General features: G+C 44.3%; 1 protein-coding gene across 1 annotated transcript in view; it reads right to left on the bottom strand.

Moving 5' to 3' along the window:
- The window catches only part of PLEKHM3 (pleckstrin homology domain containing M3), a 244,825-nt gene that overhangs the window by 206,960 nt on the left and 12,404 nt on the right, over positions 1-25,461 (bottom strand). Inside the window, exon 2 of the mRNA XM_044303895.1 lies at positions 19,799-20,456. Within this exon, the coding sequence (XP_044159830.1) occupies positions 19,799-20,363 (565 nt within the window). The 5' untranslated portion in view covers positions 20,364-20,456. The remainder of the gene's footprint in view (positions 1-19,798; positions 20,457-25,461) is intronic.

Raw genomic sequence — 25,461 nt, forward strand, 5'->3', positions numbered from 1 at the left:
ACAATACAGCTGACTGACATCGAGGCTGTTGAGTTGCAGCTGCTGCTGTATACAGGATTATACAGCATCATTGGTGAAGAATTATGATGCAATACACCCATAAGCATAATAACTCCACTGTGATTTATACGTCTGTTAAGGCTGTATTACTCTGGTCGATTTTTTTTGGCCGATAATCCCTAATGAACGCGTTAGAAATCATCTTGCAATGTAATGCTGCTGCCGATTGCCCGATGAATGAGAAAACACTCGTTCATTGGGCAATTCAGATTTATAAGCAAGCATTTTTAAGCATGCCGAAAAGCAGAGTGTGGTGGCTAATAGCAAACCACTAGACAATATGGGGACGAGCAATGGCATTAGTGATTGCTCCTTCCCATGCTGTGGAGGAGATTGATGCATGGGAAAGCAGCAGTCTTCTCCACTAGCGAACAAGCGATTACTGGGGGGGGGGGGGGGGGGGACACTTCTCTCCCGACAATCGCTTGCACAATCAGCCTGTGTAATACAGGCAGCAGGCTACATTCAAATAACTGTGAAAAAACTGGCCATGAAGCATCCATTAAAGGGGTTGTGTCACTACAGCAAACTGCATTTATCATGTAGAGAAAGTTAATACAAGGTGCTTACTAATGTATCGTTATTATCCATATTGTCTCCTTTGCTGGGTGGATTTATTTTTCCATCACATACACTGCACGTTTCCATGGTTAAGACCACCCTGCAATCCAGAAGCGGTGGTCGTGCTTACACGTTCTATGTGTGCTCTCGCAGTCCTGACCACCAAAGATGGTGGTCCTATTTTATTATGGATGCTATTCACTGGTTGTTATAAAAAATGCCCATGTGACTTTAATTAGTTAAAATGGTCATGTGACTGCTGTTACAAAAATGTCTGTGTTTGACGTGTGGATGAAGCTTTAGACAAACCTCAGATTTGTTTTTGGTTGTCATTGAGTCTTAGACAAATTTAAGAACAACTTGCTGAATTGAATATTCATGGTCAAGACATTTCTTGTAAAACTTAAATGGTTAGTAACTTCCCACAAATGTGAATAGAAGAAACTGAAATCATCTCCTTAGAGAAAGAAAAATGCCTCTTTCACCATTCATAGGGCTCTTTCCTCCTTCCCATACTAACATTTTCCATCTTGAGAGATTGAGAAAGACTGGCAGCTCACTCTTCTTTCCCCCTTTCTCTCCATAGACTTCTATGGGCAACATGTAATCCGATTGTAATCTGATCCGTTTTGGTCTCTCAAGGCACAGAATGCTAATTTGAAAAAGAGTCTGAGTGGGGAAAGAGGCATTTTTCTCTAATAACATATATTACAAAATGTATTAAATTCACTTGTACTATTAAGTTAAGCAAAGTTTGCCTAAAGGTTATGTCACGGAAGGTGTACAGGAAACAAGACAATGCAAAAATGAATATATGACTCACTGGATCCAAAACTAAGGAACAAAAGGGAGACCCCTGCATAAGACCTGGCACTCTCCCTGACTCTGCTCAGCCTATGCAAACACCCCAATGGAGGATGATATCATATCCTCGAACCTCGACTATATAACACCTGAACACCCTACAATAGTGAGGGGACACGACCACCGGCTCCCTACACTAGACACGGAGGGAGTCAGGGTCACCTGGGATCCAGCAAACATAAAATCACAAATGAATGTACAACACTTATCTTGTAGAAGACTGGGAAATGGATCAGCATGCACACACACTCCAGGAAGTTGTATAAACTGCACACTAATGCATTATGGGGAGGAATTTAAAGGGATGCAATCAGTCCAACTACAAGACAGCTGAGAGAGGCTAACGAGATCAGGAACTGAAAACCAAAACAAAGAAGCTCAAGGAGGAGGTTCTGAAAGGCATCTGTCAGAGCTTCTCAGATGTCTGGTTGTGACAGGTTAGTGGCCATTTAATAACAACCATAACCATGCCGGGACTAAGAATCTACCATACGGAGCAGATTCACAGTGGGCCACGCTGCTTGATACAAATGTGGGCTGGTCGACTCAGATCCTTTAAACAGTATCATTTGCTTTAGGTATAGGATTGGCTTGGTCCTGGGCTGGTTAAGCAGCACATAAATAATATGAATATCCGCATCACTTGGTGTCCTGAAGTTGACCACTGGCCAGTTTCTGTCTGGGCAGAGTTGTCTCTTTTAAACGTCCATGGCAGTCTGCTCCATCCCTCCTCCCAGGCCAATGGAGTCCGGACCCTACTCTCACTAACTCCCACAGCACCGCAGCCAAACTCTTCCTCCCTTACTGTAGCTGCCGTTTTGGCATGGGCCTCACAATGGTGAAAGGCCAGGAATCTGTCATGCTACAGAGAACTTGCTACATGCCAAAGAAGCCCCCAGGGACCACGGCTGCTATGAACAGCACCTATAAAAAAGAAAATGAAGGAATGGAGATTACCCTAAGGGTCAGGTAAGATATGGAGACTTATAAAAGCTGAGAGAGATGTGGAGGAGATAATATCATATACAGGATAGGGGGGTAGAAGATAATTAGTATTTCTGTTTTCTTCACAGGCATAATATTAAATAAATAGCATACATAATATTACTGAAGAGCAAAAACTATTGCCCTCTATTATTAACTCTGTTTACTGATCAACATCAATAATGTGCTCACTATATTGTACGACCATTCACTATATTCTACGACCATTCGCTATATTGTACGACCATTCGCTATATTGTACGACCATTCGCTATATTGTACAACCTCTATGACCATTCACTATATTCTATGACCATTCACTATATTGTACAACCTGCATGACCATTCACTATCAGTGATGGCCAGTTCGCAGTGTTCGCCCCCGCGAACAAATGCGGGCTGCCATCTTAACTCACAAGTCCGGCGATGCACAGGTAAGCCCTTACCTGTGCCGCGAGCCGATCTGAAACAAATGCGGTCACCGGTAGCAGGCAGTTCGAGAGAACAGCCCGATGAAAGCGCCCGGCAGCTGTTCTCGGAACTGCCTGCTCCCGGTGAACGCATTTGTTTCAGACTAGCTCACGGCACAGGCAAGGGCTTACCTGTGCATCGCCGGACTTGTGAGTTAAGATGGCAGCCCGTATGTGTTCGCGGGGCGAACTGGCCATCACTGTTCACTATATTGTACAACTATTCACTACATTCTATGACCATTCACTATATTGTACAACTATTCACTATACTGTACGACCATTCACTATATTGTACAACCTGTACGACTGCACACTATATTGTACAACCTGTACGACTGCACACTATATTGTACGACCACTCACTATATTGTACAACTATTCATTATACTGTACAACTATTCACTATATTGTACAACCTGTACGACCACTCACTATATTGTACGGCCTGTACGACCACTCGCTATATTGTATGAGCTGTATGACCATTCGCTATATTGTACGGCCTGTACGCCGACTCACTATATTATAGGACCTGTACGACTACTCACTATATTGCACGACCATTCACTATATTGTACGACCTGTTACGATTACATGGATACCAAATACTGTTTTGTGATATTTATTAGTACGTGTCTTACAAAAAGACATTTATAGTAATGGATTTCAGTGCTGGGAAATCTTTTGCAGATTAGTTAAAACTGATCTAGTTTGTCTGGAAGATTAGTTCCTTTAGTTCATTATTTCTCTGGCTCTGAGGTACTTCTGGGAAATAAAAGGAGATGTATATCTGATCTGAATGATTAGATATATTTATTAGGTTTGATCATAATGTTTTAAAAGGACAATAACTGATACAACAGAGATGACAATTTCAGTAATTCTTACCACTACGGTTATATTTTACTGCTATCATCAAATTGTATAAAATAAGAAAGTAGAACATAAAACACAGAAACACCTTGGAGCATGACCCTTACAACCTATGATTATTGTCCAGCAGTCTGAATAAGGTCAGATGACATTTGGTGGAATAAGTAGAATTCCAGCATAGCCTATAGCATGCCCCTACAGTACTCAGCAGTGTCCTGAGGAGGTTGATAGGGAATGGATCCTGTGAGCTAATATACACCGAGAACCACTCCTGACAGTATAGCTGAATCAGACGTAGAAGAGGTATTTACTCATGGTGACTGTACGAGAAAGCTGAAAGGCATGGTGGCAATACCTAGCATATTTAGCACAGAGTGGGGGTATTGGAGCCAGCAGCAAGACTGGAATTTTGGAATAACCGAAACAAGTTTTCGTGGGAACAAGTGACAGGTAAGGGTACTTTCACACTAGCGTTAAAGTTTTCAGGTATTGAGATCCGTCATAGGGGCTCAATACTGGAAAAAAAACGCTTCAGTTTTGTTCCCATTCATTGTCAATGGGGACAAAATTGAACTGAAGTGAACGGAATGCTCCAAAATGCATTCCGTTCCGTTCTCAGACCGGAGAGAAAACCACAGCATGCTGCGGTTTTCTTGCCATCCTGGGATGCGGAGCAAAACGGATCCGTCATGACCCCCAATGCAAGTCAATGGCGATGGATCAGTTTTCTCTGCCACAATAGAAAACAGATCCGTCCCCCATTGACTTTCAATGGAGTTCAAACGGATCTGTTTTGGCTATGTTAAAAATATGTTAAAGATAATACAACCGGATCCGTTCAAACGGATGCAGATGGTTGTATTATCTGTAATGGAAGTGTTTTTGCTGGACCCTGCCGGATCCAGCAAAAACGGTAGTGTGAGAGTACCCTAAGTAATAAAACAGGATGAATTTATTTTAGCTAAACAACAGGGTTTTGTCAGTAAACTGACATCCAACAAAAACAATAACAAAAACGTCCCGAGCCTGAGACAAAAGTCACAATTTACCAGTGGAAATGTCGCAAATATGCTTCAAAAGTTGCAAATATCTTTTAAAAGTCTCAAGCGTGAGATCTGGCAGGGGTTGCTGAAGTGGCACATTTCGGTTTAAAAAAGTGGTATTTTAGTGCCACTGGCGTTAAAATGTTGCAAATTGAGTTTAAAAGTGGCGTGGACCTTTTGATATATGAAGTGAAACAAATCACCACTTTTGATTTGTAATGTTAGTATTTTTTTTTGCGCAAATTACGCCATTACTGATAAATGTCCCCCATTCTGTATATAATATATAGGCTGGTGGAGGAGATGGTATATCATATAATATACAGGTTGGGGGAATGCTATAATATATAATACAGTGTTACATATGGAGATGATATAATACTGTGTTTAATATACAGGGTGATGGCGGAGAGGATTGCAGGCCGGAGGGGGAATGTATAATATATAGGCTGGGGGGGATGGTATATAATATACAGGACGAAAGGGGAGATGATATATAATATTCAGTCTACGCTGGTACTGGAACTATACATTGTTTAGTGGAGGAAGATGGTTTCAGCAGTGTCAGGTGTTGGAAGCTCAAGACAGACCTCCGTGATGTCTTGCAAACAGGACACAGGCAAGATACATTCGGTACACAAGCTTAGTTCGAGCCGTAATTAAGCAGATGGGCGCACCATAGGGTAATTCTGCATTAGACAGAAAATTAAAAATCAAATACAAGGCTCACCTTGTTGGGTTGTGCTAATGATAGGCACAACTCTAATGAAAGCTCATCAAAGTGGGTCCTGAGAGCCCGGAGGGTGGCAAGTCTGCAGCCACGGATAGAGTGTCTTCTTATCGGAGATGCCTGGAATCCCCAAGAAGTTGCAAATTTCCAGAGAAAAATGTCCCACGGCGCAAAAGACCAACCACAGGTCACTAGGATCTTGGTTCAAAGTATTTATTGCAGCGATACAATGCGTTTCGGGGAATCACTCCCCTTCATCAGGCAGAAAAGGCTGCACACATATTGATGACATAAACTACAAACATTTATACTAAAAAGAACCGCCTGTTGAGGGTCAGGGGGTAAAAAGGGGAGTGGCATCTAGGATGATTGATGTCTCCCCAGTAATAAAAACGGTAATGCTTTATTATAAAACAACTGATGGTTGATTCCATACGAGAGATAAATACATTAGGGGGAGAGAGAGACTTTTTTTTTAATGTATAGTATGTTTGGGAGATAGAGCGATGTCCAAAAGACCAGGAGCGCTTATTATGATCAGTGAAGTCATGTGATGGAGATCACGTGAGGGTGGCTGGCACATGTGATGGCCGTTGCCGTGCGCACGTTCTGTTTCAGCGCCTTGCAAAGGGACGCTCGAGCCTGCGCCTTTAGAAGAGCGAAAACATTGAAAAACCTACTAGCTCCCAGCAAATTGCGGACCCACGTGATTTGGGAATTTTCTGTGATTCTTATCTGCAGATCCTCTCAATCTCAGTCAGGTTGAATGAGGGCCATCAGTGAAGAGCCATTTTCAGGACTCTCCAGAGATGTTCGATTGGCATTATTCACAGAATTATTTATTTTAAAGCACAATTAATTCCATGGCGCTGTACATTAAGAGGGGTTATGCTTAGGTCAGGGCTCGACAAATCCCAGGCGCCAGGTCGCCATGGCGACTAGGAATTTTGTCCTGGCGCCTATTTGCCTCTGCTTGAAAATAGGCCCAGCAGCCGGGCGCAGACACTGGAGGGTTAGGACCGCTAGCAAAATGAAACTTTTTTTTTATTTTTTATTACTTGCGCGGCGCCCAGGTTCGGACTGCCACCCTGCCCGGACCCCTCAGCTTTCGGCTCCATCGTGGTTTGGCCACTCTCTCTCGCCATCTATCGGTCGCAGCGTGCGTCATCTCCAGGGCAGTTAAAAATGGCAGAGCCCGTGTGCCGGTCAGAGAGCCTCGGCAGGGAGAGAGGAGTTAGTGCAGGGGAGGCAGAGCGGGAGCACAGTTAGCGGCGCTGCACACGCGGACAAGTGGAGGTAAGACAATCCGGCCGGCTCTGCTGCTGTAAACGAGGAGCTCTGCACTTAGTTTGTAATGTCTGCCTGCTACGCCATGAACCCAGGGGGGAGCTGCACACATGCTGCCGTCATTAGGCCGGAGCTCCTGCTAGCCACAACTGGTGGCCATTCCTGCAGTTACCATTCGGCCACTTCTTAGTTCTGTCCCTTTCTAGGAAAGCTGGGTGACAGCCTGTATACCACACAGAAAGCTGGGTGGCAGCTCCTAGGAGAGCTGTGTGGTATACAGGCTGTCTGTTACCCAGCTTTCCTGGTCTACTGAAGAGAATATATCTCCGTATAGGAACATTTAGATACGTTATCATATGATTTACCCCTTCAGGAGTCTTGGAAAGCCGGGTTGCAGCTCCTATGAGAACTAAGAATGCTGAATGGCCAAATCATCTGATGACTTCTCTATATGTTCCCATACTGAGATATGTTCTCCTCAGGAAAGCTGGGTGACAGGCTGTATACCACACAGGTCTCCAGGAAAGCTGGGTGACAGGCTGTATACCACACAGGTCTCCTAGGAGCTGCCATAAGACTCCAAAATGGCTAAATCATCTGATATATCAAACTCAATTTATATCAAACTCTACATGTAGCGTGTGGAATTCAGTTACACGTGGTAAAATCCTATATTACCACAGTGCAGATTTGAATTGTGCACAGTAGGTTCATTTCCGTGTGGATTTTATGAAGTGTGAGGATTTTTGGGAAAATTTTATCCATTTTGCTGGTATTGGCTGCAATACGCTGTGGATTTCATAGCTGCAGTTCTATGAGATGAATGAGTCCGGACCAAACATTCTGGGGAAGGGATCTCAGTTCAGTCAGCTGCAGTGCAGGGATTACACACACAGTGACGTCACAGCGCAGGGATTACACACACACAGTGACGTCACAGCGCAGGGATTACACACACACAGTGACGTCACAGCGCAGGGATTACACACACACAGTGACGTCACAGCGCAGGGATTACACACACACAGTGACGTCACAGCGCAGGGATTACACACACACAGTGACGTCACAGCGCAGGGATTACACACACACAGTGACGTCACAGCACAGGGATTACACACACACAGTGACGTCACAGCACAGGGATTACACACACAGTGACGTCATAGCACAGGGATTACACACACAGTGACGTCATAGCACACTTATAATAAACAATGCCCATGTTGTTTGGGTCTAGACTTCTTTATATGTTAATTTAAGAGGTGTTATTTTTGTCGCTGAAAAAAAAAAGGCTTTATAAAAGGTAAAAAAAAAAAAACGGCTCCTAACTTTTTTAGCTGGCTCCTAGATTCCAAGAAAATTTGTCAAGCCCTGGCTTAGGTAATATAAAAAATACAGTAAACATGAAACTATTAACAGACTGGTACAGAGGAGAGAGGACCCTGCCCGAGAGAGCTTACAAACTACAATAGTAGGGGGAAGAACACAGAAGGTGAAGGTAAAAGCTGCTAATTTGGCTGTGTTGTAGCAGTACTCATTGCAGGTGGTAGTCTTTCCTGAATAGGTGGGTTTTCAGATTACTTTTGACCGTTGGATGTTGAGGAAGAGTCTGCCGGGGTAGCAAGCTCCAAAGTAGAGGAGAGGCATATGAGATATCTTGTAGACAATTGTGTGAAGAACAGATGAGAGGAGAACAAAGAAGGAAGTCTTGTGAGGATTGGTGATTACATGTGGAGTATCAAGAAAGCAGGTCAAAGATGTAAAGAGGGGACAGATTGTGGACAGCCTTATATGTAGTTGTTAGTACTTTAAACTGAATTAGTTGGGCAATGGAGAGCCAGTGAAAGGATTGGCAAAGGGTAGAGCCAGAGGAGAAACGAGGGGAGAGATGGATTAACCGGGCAGCACAGTTGGCCCTAAGCCACTCTTGTGTAGTCTTGGATGTGTGCTTAGGGTCACTGTTTGTGGGAAAGTGAAACTTTGGACCAGCCTGAGATCCAGAGCACTTTGGATTAGGTTTTCATTAAGAATATCTCTGTACTTTTTTCATTCACCTTATTCTCAACCCTGACCAGTTTCCTTAGCTGAAAAACACCCCCACAGCATGATGCTGTCACCAGCATGATTTATTGTAGGGATGGTATTAGGCAGGTAATGAGCAGTGCCTGGTTTCCTTCAGAATGACACTAAGAATGGAGGCCAAAAAAGTTTGGTTCTCACAGTTTGAGAGTCCTTTAGGTGCTTCAAACTCCAGGCAGGATTTCATGTGTCTTTTATGGAGGAAAGGGTTCTTTCTAAGCCACTCTTCTGTAATGTCCAGATTGATGTAGTGCTGCAGTGATAGTTGACCTTTGAGAAGTTTCTCCCATCTGCACACAAGATGTTTGGAGCTCAGCGAGAGTGACCATTGAGTTCTTGGTCACCTCTCTTACCAAGGCCATTTTCCCCAAGTACTTAGTTTTGTGTTGAGGCCAGCTCAAGGAAGAGTCCTGGTTGTTACAAACTTTTTCCATTCAAGAATTATGGAAGCCATTGCGGTCTTGAGAACTTTCAGTAACACAGACATTTTTGTACCTTTCTCCAGATCTGGGCCTCCCACAATCCTGTCTCTAAGCTCTACAGACAGTTCTTTCCTCCCTGTGGCTTGGTTTTTGCTCCGATATGCATTGTCAGCTGTTAGACCATGTATGTATTGGTGTTTTTTTCTAAATCATTTTGGATTTAGAAATTAAATTTTTTTCCTTTCTAATCAATTTGAAAATCTTTGTAAAAACTGAATTTAAGATTCTCATTATAAAAAGGTATTGATGCAGATTTATGGGGAAACTTTATTTTAGCATAAAGCTGTATATAATTATATATACATATATATGAGACAAGGGAAATGGTCTTTAATGTCAGAAGCTATTGGTTCAACAATTTAATGGCGATAACTTATTTGTTATGTTGTAAAAATCTATTTCTTACATAAAGGATAGGGAGATAGGGATCTATTTCTATTGTGTTTGTACTAGGGCTGCACGATATATTGCAAAATTAATCGAATCGCGATAATCGGCAAATGCGATATGGCGATTTGGCCGACCCGAAAATGCCGCGATTATATATGAAGGGGCCCCACGCACATAACTGGCTTTGTGTGTAAAGTATTTTACTAGTGTGTGAAACAATCTCTCTCCTATTGATAACAGGTCCAGCCTTTGTACTCACTGTCACGATGAATGCACTGCAGCGAGCTGGTCGGCCGGCGAGTGACTGACGTCACTTAGTAACGCTCCTGCTTCCTGAAGTGGGAGGAGCGTTACTAAGTGACGTCAGTCACGCGCCGGCCGGCCAGCTTGCTGCAGTGCATTCATAGTGACAGTGAGTACAGAGGCTGGCCATGTTATCAATAGGAGAGATTTCGTTTTACACACTAGTAAAATACTTTACACACACATCCAGTTATGTGCGCAGTTTAGGACACATAGGGCCATGAGGGGGACCAGCATAAGATGCTATATGTCTTATGCTGGCCCCCCTCATGGCCCTATGTGTCATAGCACACATCCCCCACAACAGCGCGTCCTCCACAGATCCACCCCACAACAGCGCGTCCTCCACAGATCCACCCCACAACAGCGCGTCCTCCACAGATCCACCCCACAACAGCGCGTCCTCCACAGATCCACCCCGCAACAGCGCGTCCTCCACAGATCCACCCCACAACAGCGCGTCCTCCACAGATCCACCCCACAACAGCGCGTCCTCCACAGATCCACCCCACAACAGCGCGTCCTCCACAGACCCACCCCACAACAGCGCGTCCTCCACAGATCCACCCCACAACAGCGCGTCCTCCACAGATCCACCCCACAACAGCGCGTCCTCCACAGATCCACCCCACAACAGCGCGTCCTCCACAGATCCACCCCACAACAGCGCGTCCTCCACAGATCCACCCCACAACAGCGCGTCCTCCACAGATCCACCCCACAACAGCGCGTCCTCCACAGATCCACCCCACAACAGCGCGTCCTCCACAGATCCACCCCACAACAGCGCGTCCTCCACAGATCCACCCCACAACAGCGCGTCCTCCACAGATCCACCCCATAACAGCGCGTCCTCCACAGATCCCCCATAACTATGTCATACCCAGCCAAGTCAGCGGCTCATATAGGAAAATCTAAGCAAATAGACCTCTAGCACAATTCCCTTAAAATATCGCATTGCATATTGTTATCGCAATTTTTAGGGCCCTAATCGCAATCGCACAAAATTCCCATTTTGTGCAGCCCTAGTTTGTACATAATTATACTACCAGAAAAATTAAAAAAGACCACCTGAAAAACTGACTGAGCTCAGATTGACTCTGATGCGTTTCTCATTAGTACCAACACAGAACACTACTACTCATTGAAGGTCATATTAGAGTGCGGATGGAGAGCACCTATTGCTATCATGAATAGTGCAGAGATGCACAGGACCAACACCAGGAGTTATGGTTTGGAGTGCCATTAGCTACCATGGCCCTCCCGTGGTAGCTAAATTCAATTACTATATGTTCTATAATTGAGACATATTTTATGCTGTATGTGATTTTACCTATTAAATAGAGCTTTATATTTTCAGCATTCTCCCGTGACCTCACATGTGAGTGTGCCTGTCCACTTATTAGCTAACACATGGAATTAACATTGACCAGCCTTCAGTATGTGTCCAGGACAACGTGGAACCATTCCTATAGCATTTACTGATTCAGGACATGTTGTGTTCCAACAACACAACCAGTTCACACACTGCCCCCTCTACCCAACGTGCTCTTCAAGGTGCCCAGCAGCTCCACTATCCTGCTCGATCTCTAGATCTCTCCCCCATCAAGTATGTCTGGCATAAATGGGGTGATCTTCCATACACAGCAACCAATGACCACCTTGGTTGAATTACAGGTCCAAGTGGAAAGAGCTTGCAATGACACACTAGAGGGGAATATCTGGCACCTGTATGACTGTAACCATGCCAGAGTGGCAGCCTGTAACACAGCAAGGGGAGATGTCAACATATACCCTGCTGCAAAACCCAAAATAAAAGGTGCATCAGCCTGGCTGTTTGCTCAATAGCAAAGTAACACTAGCAGTTTATATTTGGTCAATTTCAGCTCAATTACATTAAAGGAGCTGTGCAGGCAGTATATATTGATGACCTATCCTCAGCTGTTTGAAGAGGAGGTGGTGCTCCATGCGACCAGAACTTCCTCTTGATTACACTGCCCGTCGTTAAGGAGGCACAGTGTAATTACAAGTACTTGCACCATTCACTTGAGTGTGCCAAGCACTTGTATTACACTGCACCGCCGCTGCAAGGGAGAAGACATGCAGTGTATTGAAGAGGAAGCTTGCATGGAGCCCCGCCTCCTCTTTATACAGCTGATCGGCAGGGGTGCCAGATGTTGGAGCCCCACCAATCAGATCACCAGTCGTAAGGATAGGTCATCAATATATTCTGCCTGCACAACCCCTTTAACTTTTCCAGGTGTTTTTTGTTTGCATTTTCCACTAGTGCTATATTTTTATTTTCATTAATTACATAAAATGAGCCCAAAACACGTAAAATGTAAGTGTTTGACCTTTAATTTAACATAGAACAACTAGGTTCAGACTTCGGGGTAGGGTTGTGTTGTGTCTTCTCTGTGGCCCCTGAACAAACTGAAGCATCTGTGCTAAATGTTGTATTACAGTAAGCGGCAGCTTGAAGGAGGTTCTAGAGTTGAGTGTCATACACTGTGCCCACATTTGAAATTGTATTAAAAAATAGCCAAATGACATACTCACGGAAAAGTCAATGTACTGAATGTAACCTCTCGGTCTTGGTACCTATCCCTTTCGGACCTGGGTACGTTGTTTTTGTACAAACCGGATTCCAAAAAAGTTGGGACACTAAACAAATTGTGAATAAAAACTGAATGCAATGATGTGGAGATGGCAAATGTCAATATTTTATTTGTAATAGAACGTAGATGACAGATCAAACGTTTAATCCAAGTAAATGTATCATTTTAAAGGAAAAATACATGGATTCAAATTTTCACAGTGTCAACAATTCCCAAAAAGTTGGGACAAGTAGCAATAAGAGGCTGGAAAAAGTAAATTTGAGCATAACGAAGAGCTGAAAGACCAATTAACACTAATTAGGTCAATTGGCAACATGATTGGGTATAAAAAGAGCTTCTCAGAGTGGCAGTGTCTCTCAGAAGCCAAGATGGGTAGAGGATCACCAATTCCCACAATGTTGCGCAGAAAGATAGTGGAGCAATATCAGAAAGGTGTTACCCAGCGAAAAATTGCAAAGACTTTGCATCTATCATCATCAACTGTGCATAACATCATCCGAAGATTCAGAGAATCTGGAACAATCTCTGTGCGTAAGGGTCAAGGGCGTAAAACCATACTGGATGCCCGTGATCTCCGGGCCCTTAAACGACACTGCACCACAAACAGGAATGCTACTGTAAAGGAAATCACAGAATGGGCTCAGGAATACTTCCAGAAACCATTGTCAGTGAACACAATCCACCGTGCCATCCGCCGTTGCCAGCTGAAACTCTACAGTGCAAAGAAGAAGCCATTTCTAAGCAAGATCCACAAGCTCAGGCGTTTTCACTGGGCCAGGGATCATTTAAAATGGAGTGTGGCAAAATGGAAGACTGTTCTGTGGTCAGACGAGTCACGATTCGAAGTTCTTTTTGGAAATCTGGGACGCCATGTCATCCGGACCAAAGAGGACAAGGACAACCCAAGTTGTTATGAACGCTCAGTTCAGAAGCCTGCATCTCTGATGGTATGGGGTTGCATGAGTGCGTGGGGCATGGGCAGCTTGCATGTCTGGAAAGGCACCATCAATGCAGAAAAATATATTCAGGTTCTAGAACAACATATGCTCCCATCCAGACGTCATCTCTTTCAGGGAAGACCCTGCATTTTTCAACAAGATAATGCCAGACCACATTCTGCATCAATCACAACATCATGGCTGCGTAGGAGAAGGATCCGGGTACTGAAATGGCCAGTCTGCAGTCCAGATCTTTCACCTATAGAGAACATTTGGCGCATCATAAAGAGGAAGGTGCAAAAAAGAAGGCCCAAGACGATTGAACAGTTGGAGGCCTGTATTAGACAAGAATGGGAGAGCATTCCTATTTCTAAACTTGAGAAACTGGTCTCCTCGGTCCCCAGACGTCTGTTGAGTGTTGTAAGAAGAAGGGGAGATGCCACACAGTGGTGAAAATGGCCTTGTCCCAACTTTTTGGGGATTTGTTGACACCATGAAATTCTGATTCAACATATTTTTCCCTTAAATATTAGAAGTTGGCACCTCCACATCATTGCATTCAGTTTTTATTCACGATTTGTATAGTGTCCCAACTTTTTTGGAATCCAGTTTGTACCTTAAACTTCTTATTTTGGGAACAACTCATGGTTTGCCATTAAAATAAAAAATGAGACGGGCTAGTCGCAAGTTCAATATGCAAATGTCGTTTTATCTTCACAGGAAAGGAAAAAGATAGAGTAATCTGGCAGATGATGAACAATGCAAGCACACAGCCAGCCAGCAAGTCAATCTAATAAAAATCCAGTATAAAAGTACAATTCAATTAGCCATTAGTGCGCTGTGTGACTGCACGTATATTCTATAGAAGGTTCACTCCATCCATGCAAATAATTACATTTAATATAAGCAGTATGGCTGTGGCCATGTATCTGAACAGTGGGCCATTATGCAGAGCCCAATATTGTGGAAAGATAATAAAAATGAACAGATTTGCAATTACAATAATAAGTCACGTAATGCTTTTTATGAGGACAGCTGAAAGCACTTTGCAGAAACAAATTATATGTTATTACTGTTCGCCATAATAGGATTACACTGATTTTATCTTGCAGTGAAAGATTTACAAAAGTCATATTTTATCCACCATTAATGAAATAAAGCCTAATGTAATTGATATTTAAGGTAATTTCTAAGGAAGCCGTCTTCTTCTGAAAACAGAAGGCGTGCAGCATTTAGTCTTCCGTTTTATCTGGCAGATGACAAAGTGCTTGATTTCCAGCTCCTGTAAATATCTAATGAAGCTTGAGAAGCTGTAGGCAGGATGGCATTATCCTGTAACATGTCACTGAAAATGAATGGCAGACCATGAGCTGCATGTACTCTAGACCTCCACTAGCAGCAGGAACGCAAAAGCACGGAATAGTAAGCTCTACACCCACAGCTCGTCCACCCGCTGTATTCTTGTGGATCTGCAGGCAGCATTGTCTGTGATGTATGTGGAAAACCTCCGCTCTAATGCTACAGCGGTCTGGCATCTGATATGTGTAATGGCAAGTCTATAGACAAGATTCACCCATCTCTGGGTCGCTGCTAGGGCTTGCTGTAGGTCCATAGGAGCCCCTGGCTGAAAAGGGAGTCACTGCCGCTGCTCACACCACATTTCAGCCTTCCGGTGCAGGTATATGTCCAGAAAGTTTGACTCCATGCTACACACTAAGCATACAGTAGCATACATCACCCACTGGTTCCCATGGTAAAGTGTACCTGTACTTTAGAAACTGTCACAGTGATATATACATTACAAAGGCTCCGATCGGCGGTGGTCGGGTGCGAGTGCTGAGACCCCCGCGATCACTTGATCGAGGAGGAAGAGAAACTTACACAGCGCAATGTCTCTCCTCACTGCAGGAGACGGACTGGAGAGGGGCTCATAGACTTTCTTAAGCAGCGAGGAGAGATAGTGCTCTGTGTAAGTATTTCTCCTTGTTCTAGCCATCGATGGGGGTCCTAATACTCGGTCTCTCACTGATAAAATTCTTATATATGCCTGTGACATATCAAAGGTTTTTATTTTATTTTTTATGTAAAGGAACTCTCTATGTAGTAAAGTGTAGTTGAGTATGCTTTATTATACCATATACGTTTCCCATATACTGTACATACCAGGCAGATGCAATAAGGACATTCTGTTGTCCGGGAATAAAAAACCTCTGTGATGCCCACAGTCTGCCTCCTCTGTGGAGAGAATCAGACTCCCCTGCGGCACTGTGTGCTGGTACGGTATATATATTGCAGTCCGTGGCTTGGTTACTTCCTCCCCAGCATGGTCACCTGCTCCACAAGAGACAAGTCACTGCTGATGTCAGTAGGAAGTAAACAAGCTGGTGAAAGATGGACACCCGGGAGCGGGGAGGCAGGGCCGAAGCAGTGGGTAGCATAAATAATTATTTCTATAGTGGTAGCAGGCCGTAGGAATCACTGAAAAGTTATTTATTTCTGGACAACCCCAGGTCAACTCACTGAGCACATATACAATGTATAAAACACATAAAAGCAATGACCCAGGACACTTTCACTTACATATTAGTGTGTTGTAGGGTTGTTTCGATACCAACATTTTGATTCGGTTTCGATACCATAAAAAAGTATTGCGATACTCGATACCATTCGATACCACGCGAAAAAAAATAATATACACAAAAAAAAGCTGCATACATTCCGCATTTTATGGAACGTCCGGCCCATAATAGAACAGTCCAATCCTATTTTTTGAGGGGACAAGGTGACAAATAAAATAAATTGCGAATCGCATAATAGTTTTTTTTCTGTTTTAAAATTGTAATAGTTTGGACTTTTCAGACATGGCGATATGTAATATGTTTATTCATTTATTGTTTAAATATTTTATATGTAAAATTGGGAAAGGGGGGGGGTGATACTTAATATTTTGATGTTTTAAAAAAATTAGGGGCCAGAACCTGGGATCTTTTAATCCCTTGTCGTATTCACCCTAATAGAGCTCTATGAGGGTTAATAGGATCTCACACTCTCCCTGCTGCCCTGTGCATTGTACACACAGCAGCAGGGAGCTAACTATGGCAGCCAGCGTCCTGGCTGCCATGGTAACCGATTGGAGCCCCAGGATTACACTGCTGGGGCTCCAATCAGAACTGCCACCAATGAGGAGGAGGGGAGGGGACCCTGTGGCCACTGCCACCAATGATTTTAATACTAGGGTGTAAGGGGGGCGCACTACACCACCAATGATTTTAATATTGGGGAGGACGCACTGCGCCACCAATGATAATATAATTAACATTTAATAGGCGGGTGCGGCACCTGAGGGGTTAACTGCCGCTAATCGCAGCTCCCCGCCGGGATTTGTATTAAAGATGACCTTTCATCTGGCAAAAAATTCTGAACTAAGTATCATGATATATACAGCAGCGCCCAGGGATCTCACTGCACTTACTATTATTCCTGGGCCTCCGGTATCTTCGGGGACTTGATAATACTGGGCAGAGACTGCCCTTGTCCTCCTGGGCGTCTCCTTCCCCCTGGCCAAACGCAGCACAGAGCTCACAGCCTGGGAGTTTTTTTTCCTTCTCCCCTGTGCTGCTGAGGAGAACACGGAGCACACTGAGAGCAGCGCACTCATTGTTCTCTGCTACTAGACTGCGCAATAGCGAAGCCTAGCATTGGAAAAAGGCAATTCGATACCCGAAACAACCCTAGTGTGTTGTCAGCCGAACCTGCTGAGAACAGCAAGTTTGCCAACATTTTGAAGTGTATTGGGAGCTCCCAACTCACCCTCAAAAGATGATGTTTGGTGAGAGATGGCAAAATTAATATTTTCACCCAATCCTTTTGTTCTCCCACAAGAAATGCCAAGCCAAACATGCATGTGTATGAGGGAGTGGTGAGGAAGTTGGGAGAGATAGAGATAAGTGTCAGCTCTTATGCTACGAGGAGACCCTGCCATAAACTTTCATGCTATCTTGCCACGGAATGACTACAGATTTGCTTCAGTTAAGGACCCTTTACATGGCCGGATGAAGCTGGCGATTGTCGGGAAAGAAGTGTTCCTTCCTAAAATCATCTGTTCATTTGTGGAGGAGACCACAAAATTTACATGCAGCAATCTCCTCCATAGAATAAATGCCATCATTCATCCCCATACAGAATCACTGTTTGCCTAAACAGCAGGATCTGCTGCTGGCAAAAGAGTATTTTGGTGTCTGCGAGAATGATCCTATTACCCCATGAACAAGTGTTTTGCTTGTTAATTGGGTAAACAGAGGCACCTTTAAGGCTACTTTCACACTTGCAGCAGAGTGATCCGGCAAGCAGTTACGTCGCCGGAACTGCCTGCTGTATCCGTCAAAACGTATGCCAACTGATGGCATTTGTGAGACGGATCAGGCTCCTGATCAGTCTTACAAATGCATGGAAATGCTGGACCCGTCTTTCCGGTGTCATCCGGAAAAACGGATCTGGCATTTATTTATTTTCACATATTTTGAACTAATACATTCCTAGGGAAAAAAATGCCGGCTCCCGCATTTAGGCAAGTGTTCAGTTTTTTGGGCCAGATATGAAACCGTAGCATGCTGCGGTTTCGTCTCTGTCCTGATCAGTCAAAAAAACTGAACTGAAGATATCCTGATGCATCCTGAACGGATTGCTATCCATTCAGAATGCATGGGGATATACCTGATCAGTTCTTTTCCGGTATAGAGCCCCTAGGACGGAACTCTATGCCGGAGAAAGAAAAACACTAGTGTGAAAGTACCCTAAACCAGCAGATTTCCGCTAAGGGCTCTTTCACACCTGCGTTCTTTTCTTCCGGCATAGAGTTCCGTCAGCGGGGCTCTATGCCGGAAGAATCCTGATCAGTTTTATCCTAATGCATTCTGAATGGATAGAAATCCGGACCGGAACGTTTTCTGGCAGGAGAAAATACCGCAGCATGCTGCGCTTTTTGCTCCAGCCAAAAATCCTGAAGACTTGCCGCAAGGCCGGATCCGGAATTAATGCCCATTGAAAGGCATTGATCCGGATCCGGCCTTAAGCTAAACGTCGTTTCGGCGCATTGCCGGATTCGACGTTTAGCTTTTTCTCAATGGTTACCATGGCAGCCGGGACGCTAAAGCCCTGGCAGCCATGGTAAAGTGTAGTGGGGAGCAGCATACTTACCGTCCGTGCGGCTCCCGGGGCGCTCCAGAGTGACGTCAGGGCGCCCCAAGCGCATGGATCACCTGATCGCATGGTACGTCATCCATGCGTCATTCTGGAGCGCCCCGGGAGCCGCACGGACTGTAAGTATGCTGCTCCCCCGCTCCTACTATGGCAACTAGGACTTTAATAGCGTCCTGGCTTCCATAGTAACACTGAAAGCATTTTGAAGACGGATCTGTCTTCAAATGCTTTCAGTTCACTTGCGTTTTTCCGGACCCGGCGTGTAATTCCGGCAAGTGGAGTACACGCCGGATCCGGACAACGCAAGTGTGAAAGAGGCCTAACGAGCATTCGTACAAAAGCAGTGTAAAGGAGCCTTTAGGATATGATTTGCTTTGCAAGATAGGATACAAGGGGGAATTTACAATGTCCACCATGCAACTTTTCTGGTGTAAAAAAACATGTTTGCACCTTTCTGAAAGCCACTTGCGACAAATTTTGGTGGGTCCAGTGGGCCCGCCACATTTATCTTCATTTTCATCAGTTTTCTGCTCTAAATAAGGACAGATATCTACGACAGCTTGGAGATGCCATAGACCTCTGTTTAGACACACAGACTAAACAGGCGCTACCTCTGGCAGCCTCAGGGGATATCATAGACCAACATAAATGGAAAGCCAGCAATCCTTCTATTAGTGAGCAGGGCTGCCAACGCTTTGTGTAGTAAGTTATAATCACAGCAATGGCAGTCCTGTTCCACGAACGTGTGTTTTGTTCTACACATAAAATGGGTGGGGGATGATTACATTTTCAGTAAAAGTTGTTGTTCTTTGCCTAGAAATGCCATTACATTCAATGACAAGAATGCAGAAGGGGTAGATGCTTACCACTGTTACACTAAGATAATTCAGATAGAGTAAATCAAGCCATACCGGTATTTCCTTCAATATCTCTGGTGAAGTGAACCCCTTGGCTTGATGACCGCTGCAACGGAGCAGGTTTGCGGACATTATTCCAGTCTACATGACTGACATCAGACCGAGATCTGTTGTGTCCTGGTCTAAATTTAGGAGTCTCTTCATTAAGGACTACCGTGTCATTAACTGAGCGAGGTCTGTCACGTCTATGATGACAAGGTGTAAAAAACTTAATCGAGGAAGAGTCTTTTCCTTCTCCAGCCAAAGAAGGCACATCCGGAAATGTTCTTCTGGTTGATGAAAAATGTTCTTTGGCATGAATACCATTCTTTGCTTTGGCATCAAAGAGGCTACTTTTGCATCTCTCCCAAATGATGCTGCGTTTAGAATTATTGGCATTTTGACCATCAACATGCAGCTTTATTCTATCAGATATATCATTTCCCAAGAGTTCTGGAACTTCATGAATGCCAAAGGCTTCAGACTGATGACTCACGTGCTCTAGATTATCAAATGAATTGAAGAGGTCTTCGGTGACCTCAAGTGCTGGACTGATGTCGTCTACTTCCAGAGCCTCCATTCTTTGCTGATATTGTAGTTAAAGATGATACATTAACTAGCCTTGAAGTCCCCTTGTGGCTAGGTTGATTTTGAACTGTTTCAAGTTGAAACCCTATTAGAAAACACAATACAAACATGAAATTGTAGTTAACAGCAAAAAAGGTGTTACCTGTTACAAAGCAACATATTCCAGACTTCTCATTACAATCCCACACATCATAAAATTTAGAATGCATTTTAAGAATATTTGGGGGATCCACTGAGGGTCAAATTTATTTGGACGCACCAAATGTAAACTGTTGGCAAATCCTAACAAAGCTGCCCAAATCTACTAACTAATGTAGAAGCCAAACTTTAGACCACAATCATGTGTGACTTTTTGTCTGTACTTTATGTATTTATTGTTGTTGCCTTGCTTGCTAATTGATTTCACAAACGGTTTCATAACATAGTCAGCACCCCTCCATTGTCTGTGTACAGTAGACTACTCCCAAATAATGCATTCAATAGAAGCGAATTGTAGAGCAGACCACCAGTACATGAACAGTTAGAGTGTAACCGAGTTTTGGTAAAATTTTTATATGTGATAGAGACATATCAAAAATTTTGATAGGTGGGGGTTCTCAGTGCTGAGATCTAGAACATGAAGAGAGAAGAGTGAGCATATTGTGCTCTCTCGCATCACTGCAGAAGACAGAATCCAGATGGGCCCGTAGACTTCTATTGAACCCATCTCCTTCAGTGAGGAGAGAGAGAGCACAAAAAGGGAGCGCTAATCTCAACTCGTTTTAGGCTACTTTCACACTTGCGCTTGATCGGATCCGTTCTGAACGGATCCGATCATATTAATGCAGACGGAGGCTCCGTTCAGTACGGATCCGTCTGCATTAATAACTTAGAAAATTTTCTAAGTGCGCAAGATGCCTGAGCGGATCCGTTCAGACTTTCAATGTAAAGTCAATGGGGGACGGATCCGCTTGAAGATTGAGCCATATGGTGACCTCTTCAAGCGGATCCGTTCCCATTGACTTACATTGTAAGTCTGAACGGATCCGCTCGCCTCCGCACGGCCAGGCGGACAGCTGAACGCTGCAAGCAGCGTTCAGCTGTCCGCCTGTCCGTGCGGAGGCGAGCGGAGCGGAGGCTGAACGCCGCCAGACTGATGCAGTCTGAGCGGATCCGCTCCATTCAGACTGCATCAGGGCTGGACGGAGGCGTTCGGGTCCGCTCGTGAGCTCCTTCAAACGGAGCTCACGAGCGGACCAACGAACGCTAGTGTGAAACTAGCCTTAGCGAGTTGGGGAGGTGGGAGATGACAGCATGCAGGAGGGGAAAAATAATAATAATTATATATAAAAATTGTAAAAAAAGGGCAGCACTCCAGCTTGAGGAAGGCTCCTGCATAGAGCCGAAACATCGCATGACCCATTTGGGTAAATAAAGTAATTTTTTGCATTTTTACTGCCCTTTTTTACAATTTGTATCTATTTGGATTGGCTTATATCCATATTGGGCCAGCTGCACCCCTTGGTCTACACCAGTGACGGTGCTGCCACTTTGTTTTTTGTAAACACACACACACACACATACAGTACAGACCAAAAGTTTGGACACACCTTCTCATTCAAAGAGTTTTCTTTATTTTCATGACTATGAAAATTGTAGATTCAAACTGAAGGCATCAAAACTATGAATTAACACATGTGGAATTATATACATAACAAAAAAGTGTGAAACAACAGAAAATATGTCATATTCTAGGTAGCCACCTTTTGCTTTGATTATTGCTTTGCACACTCTTGGCATTCTCTTGATGAGCTTCAAGAGGTAGTCACCTGAAAGGGTTTTCACTTCACAGGTGTGCCCTGTCAGGTTTAATAAGTGGGATTTCTTGCCTTATAAATGGGGTTGGGACCATCAGTTACATTGTGGAGAAGTCAGGTGGATACACAGCTGATAGTCCTACTGAATAGACTGTTAGAATTTGTATTATGGCAAGAAAAAAACAGCTAAGTAAAGAAAAATGAGTGGCCATCATTACTTTAAGAAATCAGTCAGTCCGAAAAATTGGGAAAAACTTTGAAAGTGTCCCCAAGTGCAGTCACAAAAACCATCAAGCGCTACAAAGAAACTGGCTCACATGCGGACCGCCCCAGGAAAGGAAGACCAAGAGTCACCCTGCTGCGGAGGATAAGTTCATCCGAGTCACCAGCCTCAGAAATCGCAGGTTAACAGCAGCTCAGAGTTCTAGCAGCAGACACATCTCTAGAACAACTGTTAAGAGGAGACTGTGTGAATCAGGCCTTTATGGTAGAATATCTGCTAGGAAACCACTGCTAAGGACAGGCAACAAGTAGAAGAGACTTGTTTGGGCTAAAGAACACAACGAATGGACATTAGACCAGTGGAAATCTGTGCTTTGGTCTGATGAGTCCAAATTTGAGATCTTTGGTTCCAACCACCGTGTGTCACTACCAGAGCTTTGAGATGTTCTCACAGCTCTGTTTCTCCACCCCTGTGATGATGTCACTACTAGAGCTTGGAGGAGTTCCCTCTGCCCTGTTTCTCCGCCCCTGTGATGAGGTCTTTACTTTCTGTTTCCTTCCTCCCAGCTGTCCCTCCTGTGTTTGATTTCGCTGCCTTTAAATCACCCCTCCTCCTTTGTAGAGGTGCGGATTATACTTTTTATTTGAGCTGTATCTCTCGCTTGAGTATCTTCACCTGTGTGATATCTTTTCACTGGATCTGTGTTCTGCTGAAGCAAGTACTTCGGATATTGTCTGTTGACTTTGGATCTGTTTTCACTGCAGCTGCAGCTCCTTCAGTTAAGTGTTCAGACATTGTGTGTGTGTTTCTGTTTCTTTGCTGACTGGATCCAAGGCGACCCCGGTTCCGTCCATATACTGAGCAGGGCACCGGTGGCCGTGCCCCTTCCACTATTGTAGGGGTTTCAGTGGTCATCAGCCTTAGGTACGCGGGCATGTCTCGATCTACCATCTGGATCCGGACATGTGCTTAGCAGCTTAGGGAGAGCTTTTAGGGTCTGACAGGGGTCACCCTTTAACCTCCCTAGTTTGGGTCCGGTCAGTTGCTATTCACTGTGTAGGCTCTTGTTGCTCACTTACAGCCGTGACACCGTGTCTTTGTGCGACGCAGAAAAGGTGAACGGATGGACTCTACATGCCTGGTTCCCACCTTGAAGCATGGAGGAGGAGGTGTGATGGTGCTTTGCTGGTGACACTGTTGGGGATTTATTCAAAATTGAAGGCATACTGAACCAGCATGGCTACCACAGCATCTTGCAGCGACATGCTATTCCATCCGGTTTGCGTTTAGTTGGACCATCATTTATTTTTCAACAGGACAATGACCCCAAACACACCTCCAGGCTGTGTAAGGGCTATTTGACCATGGAGGAGAGTGAAGGGGTGCTACGCCAGATGACCTGGCCTCCACAGTCACCGGACCTGAACCCAATCGAGATGGTTTGGGGTGAGCTGGACCGCAGAGTGAAGGCAAAAGGGCCAACAAGTGCTAAGCATCTCTGGGAACTCCTTCAAGACTGTTGGAAGACCATTTCAGGTGACTACCTCTTGAAGCTCATCAAGAGAATGCCAAGAGTGTGCAAAGCAGTAATCAAAGCAAAAACGTGGCTACTTTGAAGAACCTACAATATGACATATTTTCAGTTGTTTCACACTTTTTTGTTATGTATATAATTCCACATGTGTTAATTCATAGTTTTGATGCCTGGGGGACCACGAGGCTGGGATATAGCCTGGAGTTGGGGGATGCAGTGACGCCTGGTAGGGTCGCAGGGCCATAGTCAGGCAGAATACTGAGCCCCAATCCCCCACAAGAAATACTGAACTGGAGACAGTGGGCGTACTGCCAGGAGGCTGTGGGACATTGGCTGACAAAGCCGCACGAGTTTACAGGGTGTGAACTGAGACCTAGGTGAGTCAGGAAACTCTGTGTTAGTTAGAGCCTAGCCGGGCAAGTGTTTATTATTTTAAGTGGATGTCACATGTGTTAGGTAAAGCTGCGACTTCATGATGACCTGTATTGGTTGGAGTGTAAAATAAATGCACTGTTTGGACCTAAAACCTGGTGTCCTTAATTAATTGTAACCACTTTGTATATGTATACACAGGTGATGGCACATTGCGTTGATGGATCTTATTGTCACTAATTAATGCATAGTTATGCTGGCATTATGATTACTACATTCTGTACACAATGTATTACACTATGTATATCACTACTGATGTAATCTTCACATGTAATGTATTTTATGCTGTGTTGTTTGCTTTATTTTACACTTCATTATATCTTATATTGAATTATTGTCACTCTAATTGTTTGCATACCCTTGTATGACACCATTGAGACGGTTGAAACGAGGGGAATAAAAGATCCACCATTTTTTCACTTTAATTGGAGTGCTGCCTCATCCTTTAGATTATATATATATATATATATATATATATATATATATATATATATATTTATCGGCCGAAAATATCGGCCGAAAATGGGCCTAATCCATTTTGGCCGATATTGGTACATATCGGCAGAAAATATGGTTGGTTATATACAGGGCTTTTTTTCTGGCGGAACGGCGTTCCGCCACCTTTTGACATCGCAGCCTGCCATGCTCCAGCATCGCAGGCTGCGATGTATCAGCGGGGAGGGACTGGGAGGAGGAGCTGGGGGCCGGTGCGTTCACTGTGCTCCGGCCCCCAGCTCCAGTAGATATAAAATGTGTGCAATTAACAAGGATTCTATTCATGAGGACCCCTCTGCAGTAGAACATTCAATATAGCCACATCCTACTCACAGGGCTGTTATCTTAATGCTGGCCGGCCGGGCAGACGAGTGGCAGCGTCACGACTGACGTCATGTGCCCGGCCTACTTTCTGAATGAAGGAGGCGGTGCAGGCATGTGACGTCAGTCGTGACGCTGCCGCTCGTCTGCCCGGCCGGCCAACATTAAGATAACAACCCTGTGAGTAGGATGTGGCTATATTGAATGTTCTACTGCAGAGGGGGCCTCATGAATAGAATCCTTATTAATTGTACACATTTTATAACTAGTCTGTACTGGAGCGGCAATG

The sequence above is a fragment of the Bufo gargarizans genome, chromosome 8 (genome assembly GCF_014858855.1).
Source record: "Bufo gargarizans isolate SCDJY-AF-19 chromosome 8, ASM1485885v1, whole genome shotgun sequence".
Taxonomy (NCBI): Eukaryota; Metazoa; Chordata; class Amphibia; order Anura; family Bufonidae; genus Bufo; species Bufo gargarizans.